This window comes from Acomys russatus, chromosome 25 (genome assembly GCF_903995435.1).
Source record: "Acomys russatus chromosome 25, mAcoRus1.1, whole genome shotgun sequence".
NCBI lineage: Eukaryota > Metazoa > Chordata > Mammalia > Rodentia > Muridae > Acomys > Acomys russatus.
The window spans coordinates 11,736,317-11,754,967 of NC_067161.1; the positions used below are offsets into that span (position 1 = coordinate 11,736,317).

At 54.0% G+C, this 18,651-nt stretch overlaps 1 protein-coding gene across 1 annotated transcript in view; it reads left to right on the forward strand.

The window, feature by feature from the left end:
* Positions 1–18,651, forward strand: part of Pkd1 (polycystin 1, transient receptor potential channel interacting) — a 48,687-nt gene that overhangs the window by 17,747 nt on the left and 12,289 nt on the right. Inside the window, exons 5-26 of the mRNA XM_051167889.1 lie at positions 183–848; positions 964–1,147; positions 2,266–2,486; positions 2,746–2,861; positions 3,527–3,653; positions 3,958–4,187; positions 4,743–5,495; positions 6,567–6,698; positions 6,907–7,082; positions 7,372–7,505; positions 8,060–11,682; positions 11,879–12,028; positions 12,996–13,139; positions 13,224–13,503; positions 13,571–13,784; positions 13,860–14,019; positions 14,328–14,480; positions 15,196–15,340; positions 15,424–16,044; positions 16,363–16,519; positions 16,712–16,964; positions 17,062–17,257. Of these exons, the coding sequence (XP_051023846.1) occupies positions 183–848; positions 964–1,147; positions 2,266–2,486; positions 2,746–2,861; positions 3,527–3,653; positions 3,958–4,187; positions 4,743–5,495; positions 6,567–6,698; positions 6,907–7,082; positions 7,372–7,505; positions 8,060–11,682; positions 11,879–12,028; positions 12,996–13,139; positions 13,224–13,503; positions 13,571–13,784; positions 13,860–14,019; positions 14,328–14,480; positions 15,196–15,340; positions 15,424–16,044; positions 16,363–16,519; positions 16,712–16,964; positions 17,062–17,257 (8,835 nt within the window). The remainder of the gene's footprint in view (positions 1–182; positions 849–963; positions 1,148–2,265; positions 2,487–2,745; positions 2,862–3,526; positions 3,654–3,957; positions 4,188–4,742; positions 5,496–6,566; positions 6,699–6,906; positions 7,083–7,371; positions 7,506–8,059; positions 11,683–11,878; positions 12,029–12,995; positions 13,140–13,223; positions 13,504–13,570; positions 13,785–13,859; positions 14,020–14,327; positions 14,481–15,195; positions 15,341–15,423; positions 16,045–16,362; positions 16,520–16,711; positions 16,965–17,061; positions 17,258–18,651) is intronic.

The window sequence follows — 18,651 nt, forward strand, 5'->3', positions numbered from 1 at the left end:
CCAATTTGGTGGCAGATGAGGCCCAGGAAAAGGCATACATGGGAAGATAGTGGCCAGATAGGGTCTAGAAGGCCTCTTGGGAGTGGGGGCTCTGACATGGAGTTTAAAGAAAGTTGGTGAGGGAACACGATGAAGCTGGGAGAAGATAAGCCCCTGGGACCAATGTATCTGTCTGTTCCCAGATGAGGAATATGTCGCCTGTGACAACAGCTCAGATGCTGTGGCAGCTGTGCCCTTCTTTTTTGCCCATGAGGGACCACTGGAGCCTCAGGCCTGCAGTGCCTTCTGCTTCTCAGCTGGCGAGAGCCTTGCGGCCCTTTCAGAACAGAACCAGTGCCTCTGTGGGACAGACCAGCGCTCCAACAATTCTGCGGCATGCTTGTCCTGGTGTTCCAGCATCTTGCTGTCCCTCAACTCCGCCTGTGGGGGCCCTACCTTGCTCCAGCACATTCTTCCTGCCTCCCCAGGGGCTACCCTGGTGGGGCTCCATGGACCCCTGGCCTCTGGCCAGCCAGCAGACTTCTACATCACTTCCCCCTTGCCCATTAGCTCTGCACGCTGGAACTTTGGAGATGGCTCCCCTGAGATTGACATGGCTGGCCCTGTGGCCACCCACTCCTATGTGTTACCTGGGAGCTATCACGTGACAGTTGTGCTGACCTTAGGGGCTGGCTCAGCTCTGCTGGAGACAGAGGTGCAGGTAGAAGTGGTACCTACTGTCCTGGAGCTTGTGTGCCCGTCCTCTGTACACAGTGATGAGAGCCTTGAACTTGGCATACGGCACCGTGGAGGCTCAGCCCTTGAGGTCACCTATAGCATCCTGGCCTTGGATAAAGAGCCTGCTGAAGGTGCCTACCCTGGTTCACCCCTCCTGCTTCCTCTTCTAAGCTGGGGTAGGGCAGAACCTGGCACTGTAGCCTCAGGCGTACCTTAATGTCTTGTTCTTTGCTTATCATCTGCTAGTGGTGCACCCACTGTGCCCCTCGGACACAGAGATCTTCCCTGGAAATGGGCACTGCTACCGCCTGGTGGCAGAGAAGGCACCCTGGCTGCAAGCACAGGAACAATGTCGTACCTGGGCCGGAGCTGCTTTGGCCATGGTTGACAGTCCTGCCATCCAGCACTTCCTGGTCTCCCAGGTTACTAGGTATGTGTCCTCAAACCCTGGAAAGACTGAAGTGGATGGAGGTTGCTCAGAATTCTGGGTGTGGGCAGAGCCTGAAGTCTGTAGAGTCTGAGGAGGAGAGTTCAGGACCTTTGTCCGGTTCCACAGGAATCCTTTGCTGGCAGCTCTAAATGTAACAGCAGATGTGGGTTGGGGCAGCTTCTCTAAATATTTCTAGGAACTATTTCAGGTGAAGCTGGGTCAAGGCCCCAGTCTTTCCTATCCTTATAGGGGAGGACCCTGAGTCCTGCTGAAAAGACTAGTTCTTGGTCCCCACTGGCTGTACTTCCTCCTTCTCATACCCCTATGCTCACTACCCTTCTATACACGCACGCACGCGCGCACGCACGCACGCGCGCGCGCTATCCATCTGTGGGAAGCCTGTCAGGCTCCTATGTTCTGCCCAGGCTCGTGGAGACATATTCTGGGGGCCTAGGATCCTCTTTGTCTGGGGTGGGTGATAAGGGTACACTCTACCTCTTGTAGGTGTCTGCTTCCTGGGTAGGGTAGGAACTCCTCTCTTGTGGGTGGTCATATTCCTTACGTTGCCTATGTTGAGAATGGGAAAGAGAGACCCAGAGTGGTTAAGGAGCTGCTCCCGGGTTATCCAGTTAATGGGTAACAGTGCCTTACATGGAACTAAGGCTCTACGAGGACTCCCTCCCAGTGTGTGTGTCCAGCCTTATGCCCACACCTAAGCGTGTACCTCTGTGCATATATGCCCACCCTGGGCCATGGGCTTCTAACTCTGGCCTCTAGAAGGGCCTCTCTGCATTGACAGGAGAACCCGTAGGTAAGCCAGTCTTGGTCGTCTGCTGCAGCCTCAGAGTTTCCCTTCAGGGTAAGGACTGGTGGCCCATGATCCATGGCCAGATCTGACGTGGGTCCCCCAAGAAGGCGGGTCCCATAAACACGATTCTCGATGAATGTGCCCGTGAGCCTGGGTCTGTGGCCCTTTCTGGGTAATGTTTCTGAGGCTGTTTTACCACTTGGAAAATGAGGCTGGTATGGCCCATTTACCAGGGGGTTCTGTGGCATGTCCCCAGAGGTAAGGCAGAGCTGCCCCTAATGGCCTGGCCCTTCCTTGAATCTGCCTGTAGGAGCCTGGATGTGTGGATTGGCTTCTCATCTGTGGAGGGGACAGAGGAAGGCCTGGATCCCCAGGGTGAGGCCTTCAGCCTGGAAAGCTGCCAGAACTGGCTGCCTGGGGAGCCACACCCAGCCACAGCAGAGCATTGCGTGCGGCTGGGGCCAGCTGGGCAGTGCAACACAGACCTGTGTTCAGCACCACATAGTTATGTCTGTGAGCTGCGGCCCGGAGGTATGGACTGCTGGGTGGCAGGAGCTGCCCTTCCCTGTGCTTCTCCTCTCAGGCTCAGTATAGACCATGTTTGCTGAATGTTTGTTCTTGTCCCTGGGTTGGGGCTGAACCAAAAGAAATAAAGACAGAGAGAACAAGATGAGAGGGTCCAGATGGTTATGCCAGGTGGTTTGGCCCTAGGTCCAGCCCAAACCTGGATGTTTCCCCAGTGTCACCTCTGCCTGGTACTGGTACCTCACTGCATATTTACCACCCCTAGGGCCTGTGTGGGATGCTGAGAACTTTCTCCTGGGAGTGTCTGGTAGAGGCCTGTCTGGACCCTTGCATCCACTGGCACAGCAGGAAACCCTGCAGGGCCCTCTGCAGCCCGTGGAGGTAGGCCTGTCTTTTCGTGTTCTGCAGCTTTGGCAACTCAGAGGCCTTGCATCACTCTACTGCTAAGAATGAAGCAGGGGGCTGGGGATATGCTCAGTAGGAGAGCAGTTACCTAGCATTAGTAAGGATCTGGGTTCAGTTCCTAGCCCTAACCTCAAAAAACAAAACAAAACAAAACCCCTCAAGTTGGTTTTGGTAGAACTTGTTAAAATTGTTAATGTGCCCAATGTAACAGTTAGAAAAATACTCAAGCTGGGCCAGGTGACACAAACCTGTAGTCCCAGCACTCTGGGAGGCAGAGGCAGGTGGATCTCTTGAGTTCGAGGCCAGCCTGGTCTACAAAGTGAGTCCAGGACAGCCGAGGCTACACAGAGAAACCCTGTCTCGAAAAACAAAGCAAAACACCTCAAGAGTGCAAAAGTGAAAAGTGTCTAGTTCCACCTGAAGATTTTTGCTCAGGTAAATTCTCATTCCTTCCCCCCCCCCCCCAAAAAGTCTTGCTACATAGCCCAGGCAAGCCTTGAATTTGTGATCTTCCTGCTTCTTCAGCCTTCCTGTTGTTCCCACCAAGTGACATGAAGTGAAGTTCATGGTGCACTTGGAAGAGCTGTCCTTATGCCACAGTGGGCAGATCTTTTGAACTGAGGCCGTCTCGTCTTCTCCAGGTCATGGTGTTCCCGGGCCTGAGTTCTGGCCGTGAAGCCTTTCTAACTGCAGCAGAGTTTGAGACCCAGGCGCTCGAACGTCCTGTCCAGCTGCGTCTGCAGGTGTACCGGCCCTCAAGAGAAGCAGGTGGGGCAGCTTCAGTAAGGGATAGGAATTGGAGGCTTAGGTGGGCTGTCTGAATCCTCTCATGCCTTCTGACCCCAGCCTCGAGGTAGAGTTATGGCAGGTTCTACAGAGTTGCCAACTCCTGTTCCCTTGTCCCAAAGATAGATTGGGTGGTGCCTGCTTGGGCATGTTCTGGTGGCCGGGGAGTGATGATGGGGACTGAGGCACTGCTTATCCAGGCCTGGTTTTATGGTAGATAAGTGAAGCATCACTAATGGTAGCTTGTTAGTGAATCAGGTTCCTGACATCCTTCCTCTCCTAGCAGTGGCCCCAGAAGGCAGCAGTGAGCTTGACAATAGGACTGAGCTGGCTCCCAAGTGTGTGCATGAGGAACACTGGTGTCCCATCGCCAATGCCTGTGTACCTTTTGATGCCTGCAACCCTCATGCCTGCATTAATGGGTCCGTGTCAGGGCTGGGACTCCCCAGGGCCAGCTACACACTGTGGAAGGAGTTCCTCTTTTCTGTGCCTCCAGGGCCTCCCACACAGTACTTGGTATGTGTCCTGGTGTGGGCCTGTATGTGTCTTTAGGCTGCCTCCCGCTGTCTGTCCAAGACCCTGGTCTCTCATCAGGCTTCTTGTGTGTGTCCAATAGCCTGGCCTTGCATCCTGCTCCAGTACCCTGTTTATCTCTTCCTCAGCCTCTGTCCTTGTATCCCTGACATGGTTTCTCTGTGTAGCCTTGGCTATCCTGGACTCGTTTTTATAGACCAGACTGACCTTGAACTCAAAGAAATCTGCCTGTTTCTGTCTCCTGAGTATTGGGATCACAGGCATGCACCTCGTGCCCAGCCTGTCCGTGTATCTTCTGAGTAGGAACTTTACCCTTCCTTGGAGCAGCTACCTGCTTACTGTCCTTTCTTTCCACCTGTGACAGTCACCCTCGCTACATCTTCCCTGTGCATGTCTCCTGTATTAGTGTCCTGTTTGTTTCAGCCATGAATACCTTGGGGCAGGGTCTCCATGAAGCACCATTGACAGTGCTGAGACCTGAGATGGGTGTCCTGTCCACTCCCGCACATGACGTAACACTGCCTCCCTCTTCTATAGGTCACCTTTCATAGCCAGGATGTTCCTGTGCTCCCTGGTGACATCATTGGCTTACAGCATGATGCTGGCCCAGGTACCCTTCTGCACTGTCCACTGGCTTCCAGCTGTCCTGGCCAAGCCCTGTACCTTTCCACCAATGCCTCAGATTGGCTGACCCACCTGCCTATCCATATGGAAGAAGCCTGGGCTGGTCCTGCCTGCTCTCTACAGCTGCGTTTGGTCACGGAGCGACTCACCCCGCTGCTGGGCCTTGGGTCTAACCCTGGACTACAGCATCCTGGGCGCTATGAGGTTCGGGCGACAGTGAGCAACAGTGTGTCCAGGCACAACCTGTCCTGCAGCTTCAATGTGGTCTCCCCAGTGGCTGGGCTGAGAGTCATTCACCCTGTTCCCCTGGATGGCCACATCTATGTGCCAACCAATGGCTCAGTCTTGGTGCTTCAAGTGGACTCCGGTGCTAATGCCACTGCCACAGCTCATTGGCTTGGGGGCAACATTAGTGCTCCCTTTGAGGATATCTGCCCTTCAGAGGTAGATGTTCTTAAGCACGATTGCACTGAAGAGGCCAATGGCACCCTGTTCTCGGTGTTGGTGCTGCCCAGACTCAAGGAGGGGGATCATGCAGTGGAGATCGTAGCACAGAATGGAGCCAGCCAGGCCAACCTCAGCCTGAGGGTGACAGCTGAGGAGCCCATCTGTGGCCTCCGTGCTGTGCCAAGTCCCGAGGCCCGAGTGCTGCAGGGCATCCTGGTGGTAAGTGTGTACTACAACCCAGCCCTTTAAATGGTAAAAGCAGGGAGCCCCCTCCCCATTGAGGAAGGAAGCCGTCCAGGATGACAGGACCTATTACACGGTTTCCAGGGTGACCTATTGGGGAGCCCTTGTCTGCTTAGTGGTGATTTCTCTCCTAGTGGTACTGGAAATGGCACTGAAGGACTCATGCATGGTAGGCAGGTTTATTGTTGTGAGCTACACCCAAGTCCCATTTAGCAATTTGTAAGTTACTAAAGATCACAGCTACAGCAGCTGCTCGATAGACTCAGCCTTTTCAATCTTAAGGTTTTATGAAACACTTGATCTCTCTTGCCCCCACCCTTCCCTGAGCTTCCACGAGTCCCCATGTGTTTCTGGGCTGTCTGTGGAGCTTGTAGCTACCTGATACATGTGCCTGTTGAAATGGGATCTGAAAGCTCAGAGGGTAACTGCTAGCTACCCTAGCACCTTGGGGGATGGCACTGTCCTCGTCTTGGGCGTGCTCACCCCAGCACCAGCAGTTATTGAAAGGGCCATTTCTCTCCATCTCTCATGACCTGTCCAGTTGCATACTGTGCCTTCCCCTGTGGATACACGTGCTCTGCATTGACCGGGGTCAACTTCCAAGACTGAGGCCCATTGAGATTCAAGTGCTTTCCCAAAAGATTATCCATCTGAGAAGGAAGCTTATGAGGACTGCCTGGTCAGGGTGACTCTTTGTGGCTGATGCTAGGTCCATTCCACAAATGCAGGGACTGAGGGAAAGAAAGGTATAAGCTAGACCACCTGGCAATAGATTAGAGAGGTGGTCTTGATGCTGGCTCTAAGTAGCCAAGGTTGGCCTCCATACTGCACATCTCCTAAGCCAAGACGATACTGGATACTTCCCTGTACTCCTTTATTTACATGGGTGTCTTGCAGGCAGGGCTCAGCTGGTAGACTCCATTGCTTACCCTGCACCACACACAAAATTCTCAGCAAGTCTGAGGAGAGCAGATGGGGTCAGGGGCAGAGTCACCTTTAGGCTGGGGCAACATTACAGCTTTGGCCAATGCCATGTTCTTTCCCTAGCGGTATAGCCCCATGGTGGAAGCTGGCTCGGATGTGGCCTTCCGGTGGACCATTGATGACAAGCAGTCCCTGACTTTCCACAACACTGTCTTCAATGTAATCTACCAGACTGCTGCCATCTTCAAGCTCTCGGTAGGCAGGGGCCAGTGGAGGGAGGCATGGGGTCCTGGGATATCTGGGTGCTCACTTTTGCCTTCTGTTCTGCTTTGCTTTGCCCCTGAGGACCCTGCTGCTGCTGTGGGTGAGTGTGGGAGGCTGCTGAGTCGGGGCTCGAGGCCTTTCACCCATTGGTCTGTCCTTGCTGTCTCTGGGCCATACCCACTGATGCCTGTCTCCTCAGCTGACAGCCTCTAACCATGTGAGCAACATCACCGTCAACTACAATGTCACTGTGGAGCGGATGAACAAGATGCGGGGGCTGTGGGTATCCGCGGTACCGGCTGTGTTACCCCCCAATGCCACACTGGTACTGACGGGTGGTGTGCTGGTGGACTCAGCTGTGGAGGTGGCCTTCCTGTGAGTGCCTCTGGGCCTAGTAAGGGGAGTGTTTAGCTGAACAGGGCCTGGGTTGGGCTGGCCCCTAGTGTTTGTCCTGGAATCCTGGCTCAGAACTGCAGTTTCCTCCTCTATTGGGAGTACTGGTGGGTAGGACCATGTGAGGGCCAGAGGTCATGGTATAGTAGTGCCAAGGGTAGTACCTTGAACCCATGAACCAGGAGAGAGTGATTGTGGAAGTTGCTTTCAGAGCCAGGGACTACCCTGTCCACTCATCTTGCCGCTCACTGTCTGCCTGCTGCCCTGGCAGGTGGAACTTTGGGGATGGGGAGCAGGTACTCCGCCAGTTCAAGCCTCCATACGACGAGTCCTTCCAGGTCCCGGACCCCACAGTGGCCCAGGTGCTGGTGGAACACAATACCACGCATATTTACACCACCCCAGGTGAGGGGCGGGCCCATTGCCTTTCAGGTCCTGAGCTTGGGTATGACACTCCCACTTTGACATAGCCTGGGTTGGTGGAGTAAGGCCCTTACTTTGGTAAAGGAGGGGCACCCACATATTGAGGAGTGGGGGGATGACGGGGTCCCTGAGGCCTCAATTTAAATTTGCCAGGAGCTGGGTCCTTTGGTCTCCAACTTTTAGTCTTTCAGGAAGAGTTAAGATGGGGTCATTGTTTAATTATTTTACAAATTCCTGAGGCCGTATACTGCAGTAGCCCCAATTCTCCACTCAGCATGTGAAGCTCGTGCCATGCTCTCACTCCTGCTTGTGCTGATATTTGCTTCCATGTTCACCCTTACGCATTTGTGCTTAAGGAATAGTCCTGCCCGCTTTCTTGCTCATTACGGACTCTTGGGTGCTCTTCCCTGTTCATGTGCTGGGTATGGACACCTTCTGGGCCTGGTCCAAGGGCATAGCTGATCAGGCTTTGAGAAAGACTGTCCCCATGCGGGGATTCTGTGAGTAAGAAATCCCATTTGGGCCTATCTTCACAGGTGAGTACAACCTGACCGTGCTTGTGTCCAATACCTATGAGAATCTGACACAGCAGGTACCCGTGAGTGTGCGCACTGTGCTCCCCAGTGTGGCTATTGGCATGAGCAGCAACGTCCTGGTGGCTGGCCGACCCGTCACCTTTTCCCCAAACCCACTGCCCTCAGCTGAAGGTGTCCTATATACATGGGACTTTGGAGATGGCTCTCCTGTTATAACACAGAGCCAACCAGCACTTAACCACACCTACACCGTGACGGGCACCTATAGAATCAGCTTGGAGATTAACAACACAGTGAGCAGTGTGGCAGCGCATGCCGACATTCAAGTCTTCCAGGAGTTGCATGGCCTGACTGTGTGCGTGAGTCCATCTGTGGAGCAGGGAGCCCCCATGGTAGTAAGTGCTTCTGTGGAGTCGGGTGACCACGTTACATGGACGTTTGACATGGGAGATGGCAAAGTATTCACAGGCCCGGAGGCCACAGTAGAGCATGTGTACCTTCGGGCCCAGAACTTCACAGTGACAGTAGGAGCAGCCAGCCCTGCTGGCCACTTGTCCCAGAGCCTGCATGTGCAAGTGTTTGTCCTGGAGGTATTGCGCATAGAACCCTCCACCTGCATCCCCACTCAGCCCAGCGCTCAGCTTATGGCCCACGTCACTGGGGACCCTTCCCATTACCTCTTTGATTGGACCTTTGGGGACGGCTCCTCCAACGTAACTGTCCATGGGCATCCGGTAGTGACACACAACTTCACTCGGAGTGGCACGTTCCCACTGGCATTGGTCCTCTCAAGTCATGTGAACAAGGCACATTACTATACCAGCATCTGTGTGGAACCTGAGGTACGGAACGTCAGCCTGCAGCCTGAGAGGCAGTTTGTGAAGCTTGGGGACGAAGCCTGGCTGGTTGCCTACTCTTGGCCCCCATTTCCCTACCACTATTCCTGGGACTTAGGTACCGAAGATGCTACCCACACCCAAACTCGGGGCTCTGAAGCAACAGTTATCTACCGAGAACCAGGCTCCTACTTGGTGATAGTCACTGTGTCCAACAACATCTCTGCTACCAACGATTCGGCCTTTGTGGAAGTTCAGGGGCCTGTGTCAGTCACTGGCATCAGGGTCAATGGGTCCCATGTGCTAGAACTGCAGCAGCCTTACCAGTTCTCAGCCATGGGCAGTGGGAGCCCTGCCACCTACCTGTGGGAGCTGGGAGACGGCAGCCAGCAAGAGGGCCCTGAGGTCACCCATGCCTACGGCAGCACTGGTGACTTCACTGTCAGGGTGTGTGGCTGGAATGACGTGAGCCGCAGTGAGGCCCAGCTCAATGTCTCAGTGAAGCAGCGTGTGCGGGGCCTCACCATCAACGCCAGCCGCACAGTGGTGCCCCTGAATGGCAGCGTGAGTTTCAGCACCTTGTTGGAGGTGGGTAGTGATGTGCACTACTCCTGGGTGCTCTGTGACAGATGTACACCCATCCCAGGCGGCCCCACCATTTCTTACACCTTCCGCTCAGTGGGTACCTTCAACATCATTGTCACAGCTGAGAATGAGGTGGGTTCTGCCCAGGACAGCATCTTCATCTACGTCCTGCAGCTTATCGAGGGGCTGCAGGTGGTGGGGGGTGGTGGCAGCTGCTGCTTCCCCACCAACTACACACTGCAACTGCAAGCGGCAGTTAGGGATGGCACCAACATCTCCTACAGCTGGACAGCCCAGCAGGATGGTGGCCTCACCCTCATTGGCAGTGGCAAGAGTTTTTCTCTTACTGCACTCAAGGCTAGCACCTACATTATCCATCTCAGGGCCACCAACATGTTGGGCAGTGTCTCAGCCAACCGCACCATAGACTTTGTGGAGCCTGTGGGGGGCCTAATTCTATCTGCATCCCCCAATCCAGCTGCTGTCAACGTGAGCGTCACCCTTGGTGTTGAATTGGCTGGTGGCAGTGGTGTTGTTTATACTTGGTACCTGGAGGAAGGACTGAGTTGGGAGACTTCCACGCCATCCACCACCCATACCTTTGCTACAGCTGGCCTGCACTTGGTCAGAGTCACAGCTGAAAACCACCTGGGCTCAGTCAATGCCACAATTGACGTGGCCATACAGGTGCCTGTGAGTGGCCTGAGCATCAGAACCAAAGAGCCAGACAGCACCTTTGTGGCAGCTGGCTCCATTGTATCCTTCTGGGGTCAGCTGGCTGAAGGTACCGATGTGAGTTGGTGCTGGACCTTGCCAGGTGGCAATAAGTACAGCCAGTACATTGCTGTGCGCCTCCCGACTGCTGGCAACTTCTCTCTACAGCTTAATGCTTCCAATGCAGTCAGCTGGGTCTCAGCCACATACAGTCTTACAGTAGAGGAGCCCATAGCGAACCTGATGCTGTGGACCAACAGCACAGTGGCGGCTCCTGGGCAGCCAGTCCACTTTCAAATCTTGTTTACAGCGGGCTCTGATGTTACTTTTCGACTTCAGGTTGGTGGGTCTCTCCCTGAAGTGCTTCCGAGTTCCCACTTCTCCCACAGCTTCCTTCGGGTTGGAGACCATATGGTGACTGTGCAAGCTGAGAACCATGTGAGCCATACCCAGACACAGGTTCACATCTTAGTGCTGGAGGCTGTTGCTGGGCTGCAGGTACCCAACTGCTGTGAGCCGGGCGTAGCCACAGGCACCGAGAAGAACTTCACAGCCCGGGTGCAGCGGGGCTCCAGAGTTGCCTATGCCTGGTACTTCTCCTTGCAAAAGGTTCAGGGTGACTCGTTAGTCATTTTATCTGGCCGTGATGTCACCTACACACCTGTAGCTGCAGGGTTACTAGAGATCAACGTGCGTGCCTTCAATGAACTGGGTGGTGTGAACCTCACACTCACGATGGAAGTCCAAGATATCATCCAGTATGTAACACTTCAGAGTGGCCGCTGCTTTACCAACCGCTCAGCCAGGTTTGAGGCCGCTACAAGCCCCAGTCCTCGGCGTGTAGCCTATCACTGGGACTTTGGGGATGGGACTCCAGTACAGGATACAGATGACTCCTGGGCTAACCACTACTACCTGCATCCTGGGGACTACCGTGTAGAGGTGAATGCTACAAACCTAGTGAGTTTTTTTGTGGCACAGGCCACAGTGACTGTCCAGGTTCTGGCCTGCAGGGAGCCTGAGGTGGAGGTAGCCCTGCCCCTGCAAGTGCTGATGCGGCCCTCCCAGCGCAACTACCTGGAGGCCCATGTTGATCTACGCAACTGTGTCTCCTACCAGACCGAGTACCGATGGGAGATATACCGTGCTGCCAGCTGCCAGCGGCCGGGACGTATGACTCAAATGGTACTGCCTGGTGTGGATGTGAGCCGGCCCCAGCTGGTGGTGCCACGGCTGGCACTGCCTGTGGGCCACTACTGCTTTGTGTTTGTGGTTTCGTTTGGGGACACACCATTGGCACGGAGCATCCAGGCCAACGTGACAGTAGCTGCTGAGCGTCTTGTACCCATCATTGAAGGTGGCTCATACCGGGTATGGTCAGACACGCGGGACCTGGTGCTGGATGGGAGCAAGTCCTATGACCCTAATCTGGAGGATGGTGATCAGACACCACTCAACTTCCACTGGGCCTGCATTGCTTCAACACAGGTCAGCCATGGGGACTTAGGGTGACGGGTCCTCCCTGCCTCTGTTCTCTCATGCTTCGTGTCCAGTAAGTGCCTAGCACTTGTATTATTCCTGGGGTCGGGCTTAGTGCCAGTGTGGGGAAAGGTCTTCTAAGCCAGGCTCTGCTTCTAGGCTGGTTAGATGTCTTGTACCCCATTTCCCTTATTTGCTGTCATAGAGTGAGGCAGGTGGCTGTGTGCTGAACTTCGGGCCCCGCGGGAGCAGTGTGGTCACCATCCCCTTGGAGCGCCTAGAAGCTGGTGTGGAGTATACCTTCAACCTCATAGTGTGGAAAGCAGGCCGGAAGGAAGAAGCCACCAACCAGACGGTGGGTTGTACCCCCACCCTCCCAGTGTGTCCTTACACAAGGACAGTCCCTGCTCAAGCTGGTCTGCGTCACTCCCAGTTCCAGGACTGGGACTGTGAGTGGCCTCCAAGCTTGTGCTGGTTGGTACATCACACTCAGCATTGCTTCTAACTGAAAACCTAGGACATAGCTTAGTAGTGTGACATTTCAAAGGACAGGTAGGTAGGCATGGTGGCACTTGTATAATCCAGCACTTTTGAGAGTGCAGGCAGGAAGATCAAGAGGTCTGATCTCATCACTAACATAATGATAATCTGTGTCTAAAAACCAAAACAAAATTTAAGTCATACAAGCACTCTGGTTTGTAAAAAATGAATTTTATGCTACCAGCATGAAAGGCCAAGAGCGAGAAGCCAAGGGCCTTGTCTCCCTGTAGCAGCAGCTGTCCACATAGCATGTCCTTACTTCTGGGGCCAGTGAGCCAGTTCTTGTTCTCAAACTTCTTCTCTGGACCTCCCAGAAAGGTGAGGACCAATTCTGTTGCTGTAGGATGGGTCCTGCCAGTGTGTGTGGAAGGGTGCTGGGCACTTCTTGTGCCTCAGATGGGGGTTGTCTCCCCAGCACCAGGCCGTCTCAGGTCACCTACCTGGAGGTGGTCCTACCTAGTGAAGTCTTCTAGGGAAGAGGGCACTCAGTAGGTCCTCAGCCACTCAGCCAGTATCTCTGGGACAGGGCTATGTAAAAGAGAAAAAAACTAACCTTGCTTCCATCAGTGGGTTGCCATGCTCCTACTGCCAGGCCAGCAAGGCCCTGACTGAGCCCTGGCATGCCCTTCTGGGTTTTACTCAGCTCACTCACCTCACTGCAGCCCAGAGGGACAACCTGGAATTTAGGCCAAACAGAAGTGGCCTGGTCCAGGAGACTTTCCCAGCACACACGGGGGTGAGGGAAGGCTGGAGCCTCCTCGTGACTCTCTTGTCCTTTCCAGGTGCTGATCCGAAGTGGGCGGGTACCCATTGTGTCTCTTGAGTGTGTATCCTGCAAGGCACAAGCAGTGTATGAAGTGAGCCGCAGTTCCTATGTGTACTTGGAGGGTCATTGCCACAACTGCAGCAGTGGCTCCAAGCAAGGGGTGAGTAGCAGTTAGAGGGCAGGTCTCCTGGGAAGGTACCCAGGGCACCACTCTGACCACGCCCTCCCTGCTTCCATCATGCAGCTCTGGGCAGCGCGAACTTTCAGCAATAAGACTCTGGTGCTGGACGAGACAACAACGTCCACGGGAAGTGCTGGCATGCATCTGGTGGTGCGGCAGGGTGCACTGCGCGATGGGGAGGGCTACATCTTCACACTCACTGTGCTGGGCCACTCAGGTGAGGAGGAGGGCTGTGCCTCCATCCGCCTCTCACCCAATCGCCCTCCACTCGGAGGCTCCTGTCGCCTGTTCCCATTGGATGCTGTACGTGGTCTCACCACTAAGGTGCACTTCGAATGCACAGGTGAGTGTGGGTTACTTGGAGAGGCTGGTGTGGGCCTGGACTCTGTACTGATGCTATGTGTCCATAGGCTGGCGTGATGCAGAGGATGGTGGCGCCCCACTGATATATGCCCTGTTGCTGAGGCGCTGTCGCCAGAGCTACTGTGAGGATTTCTGCATCTATAAGGGCAGTCTCTCTACCTATGGGGCTGTCCTGCCACCTGGATTCCGGCCCCTTTTTGTGGTAGGCCTTGCTGTGGTTGTACAAGACCAGCTGGGTGCTGCTGTTGTTGCACTCAACAGGTGAGCTGAACCCTGGGGTGGGAACACAAGCTGACCACAAACTGCTTACAGCCTATTTCCATTTCCACCCTCCAGGTCTCTCACCATTGTCCTGCCAGAACCCAGTGGTAATCCTGCAGACCTCATACCCTGGCTGCACAGCCTGACTGCCAGTGTGCTGCCTGGGCTACTGAGGCAAGCTGACCCTCAGCATGTCATCGAGTACTCCTTAGCCCTCATTACTGTGCTCAATGAGGTCAGTGCATACAGTCTGAAAAGGATCCCTCAGACGTGTTCCGTGATTGGGCTAAAACCATACACCTCAAACCAGTAAAGTTCCCTAATGTCTCGGAATGCCAACTCCTATCCCTTGTAGCTATCACATGCTGGGTCCCTCCGAAGGTCAGCTTACCCACAGTACGCTCTTGATCCCCTGAGCCCCATACATCCTTGATCTCTAAATCCCTGTCCATGCCTCACAGCTGCGCTCTAGCAACCTTTCCAAATATCACAGGGAGGCCTGTCCTCCTCTCACAGTTCTCTTGTGTCCCCTGCCTCCTCCAGTATGAGCAGGCCCCAGATATGGTGTCGGAGCCCAACCATGAGCAGCAGCTGCGAGCCCAGATGCGAAAGAACATCACAGAGACCCTGATCTCCCTCCGGGTTAACACCGTGGATGACATCCAGCAGATCACTGCTGCATTGGCCCAGTGCATGGTAAGACAGGTGCCGCGTGAGTAGGCCTTCCAGACTGGGGGCTCCTCCTGCTCTGTGCCAGTTTTCTGCAGCTGCACTGTGGTCTCCTAGTATGAGCTCTTCTGGAGATTATAGGGTGTCCCTGGATGGGAAGAGTAGTCCAGGTGTGTGTGCCCTCTCCTCAGGCCTGTAGTCATGCCCTACTGGCTTACCTGACATGGCCTTATTGACCTATGAAATACCCATTTTTTAACCTGTAGACTTGTGAGCCAAGGGGGCCATATCTGATGGGAAGGCACTGTGTCAGGGTGGGGCTTAGTATAGAGGCCAGGAGAACAGTCAAGTCCTCAGAGGACAAAGATTCAGAGAGCTCTGGGTGGAGACCACTGTTAGCATGGTGGCTTTCTATGCCCTTGTGTATATTTAGATTTGAACTCTAGCCAGGGCCTTGATATCTGCTTTGCTTCTAGCTATGGAAACAGATACCTGGGTGATCAGTATGTAGGCCACAGGAAGAACTTGGCTGCGTCCTGGGGTTGGGTGGAGCCTTAGTAGGGAAGGCATAGTAGTCTTCCCTCTAGGCAGATGCTCCACGCAGGGTTAGAAGCAGGAAGCTGCCTGGAATCCCAGTCAGTATGAGGAGGCAGGACCATTTAGTTGTGTGTGTGGGTCCCGTAGATGTCATGAGTCTGTGCCCTGTGGATGGGTGCAGAGGCCATGCTGATCTCCTTTGCAGGTGTCCAGCAGGGAGCTCATGTGCCGCTCATGCCTGAAGAAGATGCTGCAGAAGCTGGAAGGCATGATGCGCATCTTACACGCTGAAACCACGGAGGGCACGGCGACACCCACCACCATTGCCGACAGCGTCCTCAATATCACAGGTGCGCAGCTGTCCTCCCACCCCGCCTCCCCTCCAGCCCTTACCACATCTTCTCAACACCCTTACTTCCTCTGCCTGTCCCAGGTGACCTCATCCACCTGGCCAGCTTGGACATACAGGGCCCACAGCCCTTGGAGCTGGGGGCTGAGCCGCCCACCCTGATGGTGGCATCCAAGGCCTACAACCTCTCGTCGGCCCTCATGTGCATCCTCATGCGTTCCCGAGTGCCCAATGAGGAACCTCTGACCCTTGCCGGCGAGGAAATTGTGGCCCTGGGCAAGCGCTCAGACCCTCTCAGCCTTCTGTGTTATGGCAAAGCCTTGGGGCCCAGCTGCCACTTCTCCATTCCTGAGGCCTTCAGTGGGGCCCTGTCCAACCTTAGTGATGTGGTGCAGCTCATCTTCCTTGTGGATTCCAACCCCTTTCCCTTTGGCTACATTAGCAACTACACTGTCTCCACCAAAGTGGCGTCCATGGCATTCCAGACACAGACTGGTACTCAGATCCCTATTGAGGAGCTGGCTACAGAGCGTGCCATCACAGTGAAGGTGCCAAACAACTCAGACCAGGCTGCCCAGGGCTCCCACAACCCTGCGGGTTCTACCATTGTGCAGCCCCAGGCCTCAGTCAGTGCTGTGGTTACCGCAGACAACAGTAACCCTCAAGCTGGGCTGCATCTAAGGATCACTTACACAGTGCTTAACGGTGGGTGCCAGGGGTGGGCGCATGACCAGCCTATCTTTCTTGTGTCTTTGTCCCTGGGGAGGTGGGTATGTATGTAGATAGCATTCCGTTTACAGTCACCGGTCCTTGGGGTCTGGCTAACACCCGGTTTTCCCTGCTGCCTTGGTTCCATGGAGCCCACATGCTATGGCCATACAGAAGCACGTGATGACTTCCGTGTGGAGGTTCCTATAGCCCTCTGCTTACATGGCCCTTAAGCCCCTTGGCAACAACTTGCAGAGTTTCCTCAGGGTGATGAGCTTTTTGGTGGGTGTTTGATACTGTCTATGCTGCCCCCAGAGCGCTACCTGTCTGAGGAGCCTGAGCCCTATCTGGCTGTGTACTTGCACTCGGTGTCCCAGCCCAATGAGTACAACTGCTCGGCCAGTAGGAGGATCAGCCTGGAGGTGCTTGAGGGTGCTGATCACAGACCCTACACCTTCTTCATTGCCCCAGGGTGAGTGCCTCCACCAGGGCCACAGAAATGGGGTTGCAGAGGGAAAGGAAGGGGGGGAAGGATGAGTGCAACGTGGCCTGCAGTAGCCGTAGGTATGTGGACTTGATGGAACCAGAGCAACAGGAAGGCTGGGCATGGCACTGGTAATCAGAGCCTTGGAGTCTGGATATGACACTGCTTTGTCCTCTGTAGGACTGGGGCCCTAGGCAGGAGTTACTACCTGAACCTGACCAGCCATTTCCATTGGTCTGCACTGGAGGTGTCTGTGGGTCTCTACACATCCCTGTGCCAGTACTTCAGCGAGGAGATGATGATGTGGAGAACTGAGGGGATTGTACCCCTGGAGGAGACTTCACCCAGCCAGGCTGTCTGCCTTACCCGCCACCTCACCGCTTTTGGCGCCAGCCTTTTTGTGCCTCCCAGCCATGTCCAATTCATCTTCCCTGTGAGTTGATGCCCCTGTTCCAAGATGTCTTTCCATACTGAGAGGGCCCACGGCATGAGCTGAGGCCACCTGTACCCGACGGCTCTTTTCTTCCCAGGAACCATCTGCGAGCATTAACTACATTGTCCTGCTGACATGTGCCATATGCCTAGCGACCTATGTGGTCATGGCTATGATCCTTCGCAAGCTGGACCAGCTGGACATTAGCCGCGTCCGTGTCATCCCGTTCTGTGGGAAGGGGGGCCGCTTCAAATATGAAATACTGGTCAAGACAGGCTGGAGCCGAGGTTCAGGTAAGGAGAAGAATGATTGGGTGGGGACTTGGAGCCTACGCTGGTGTAGACCCTCCAGCCTCAATTCTGCACCATCTGGAGATTATGCTCAGTACTCAATATGTCAATAAGGACTTAACTCCGAGACAAGAAAACAGCAAACATGGAGGTTGTGGGTGTAGCTCAAGGGCAGAACACTTAGCTAGGATGCACAAGGCCCTGGGTTCATCCACAGCACTGCAGAGTACAAAGAGAAGCTTCTGTTCACTTGTCTTTCTTGAGAAAGACAACAGATCCAAGAGCCAAGAAGGTGCTCCTCATTCTGCAGAATGTCCTCACATACAGGTTCAAACTGCACTGTTGTAGTTGCTCTGCAACTCTTGCTTAGTGTTTGTTTATTGGCTGGGGGCAGAGGGCACGCTCGCTGTGTACCTCTGGTTGGCCTGGAACTCCTAGGTAGACCAGGCTGGCCTCACAAATAACCCTCTGCCTCTGCCTCATGAATGCTGTGATTTTTTTTTTTTTTAAATGAGTGCTGCGATTAAAGGTAAAGGCATATGCCACCGTTCCGGCTGGTGTTTATTATTAACATTAAAACTCACTATTGAGGCTGGAGAGATGGCTCAGTGGTTGAGAGCACTGACTGCTCTTCCAAAGGACCTGGGTTCAATTCCCAGCATTCACATGGCAGCTCAAAACTGTCTGTAACTCCAAGATCTGATACCCTCACACAGACATACATGCCGGCAAAACATCAATGCAGTAAAATAGAAATAAATTATTTTTAACAACAAAAAAAACCCAACTCACTTGTGGGGCTGCTGAGATGGCAGAACAGTAAAGGTACTTGCATCAAACCTGGTAACCTGAGTTTGATTCCTAGGCCTCACAAGGTAAAAGAAGAGAACAGACGCTGTAGATAATCCCGTAGCCTCCACATGTACACTATAGCTTGTGTTCAGTAAATAAAATACAATAACACAGGTGCTCGCTGCCAGTGGTCGTGCACACCTTTAACCCCAGCACTTGAGAGGCAGAGGCAGGCAGCTCTCTGAGTTTAAGGCCAGCCTGGTCTACAGAGCAAGTTCTAGGACAGCCAGGACTACACTGAGAAACCCTGTCTTTGGCTGGGGGTGTTCACAAGCTTGGGCTTCACAGTAAGACCCTGTGCCAAATGCAGAGACACACCCTGGAAGTGAAAGCATTTTGCTTGCTTCTGGAATCTTCAAAATATTGTGAACACAGTTACTCCAGTGACTTCTGAGACAAAGTGTAAGCTCTGTCAAGGGTCATAGTCCAAGTTCAAATTGACTTCCAACAGTTTTCTTTTTGCTGTGAATATTATACAATTTCCCTGAGAGAGCTCTTTGGGAAACTTTCACCAACTTTCACCTGCCTAGACTGCGCACTGCTTT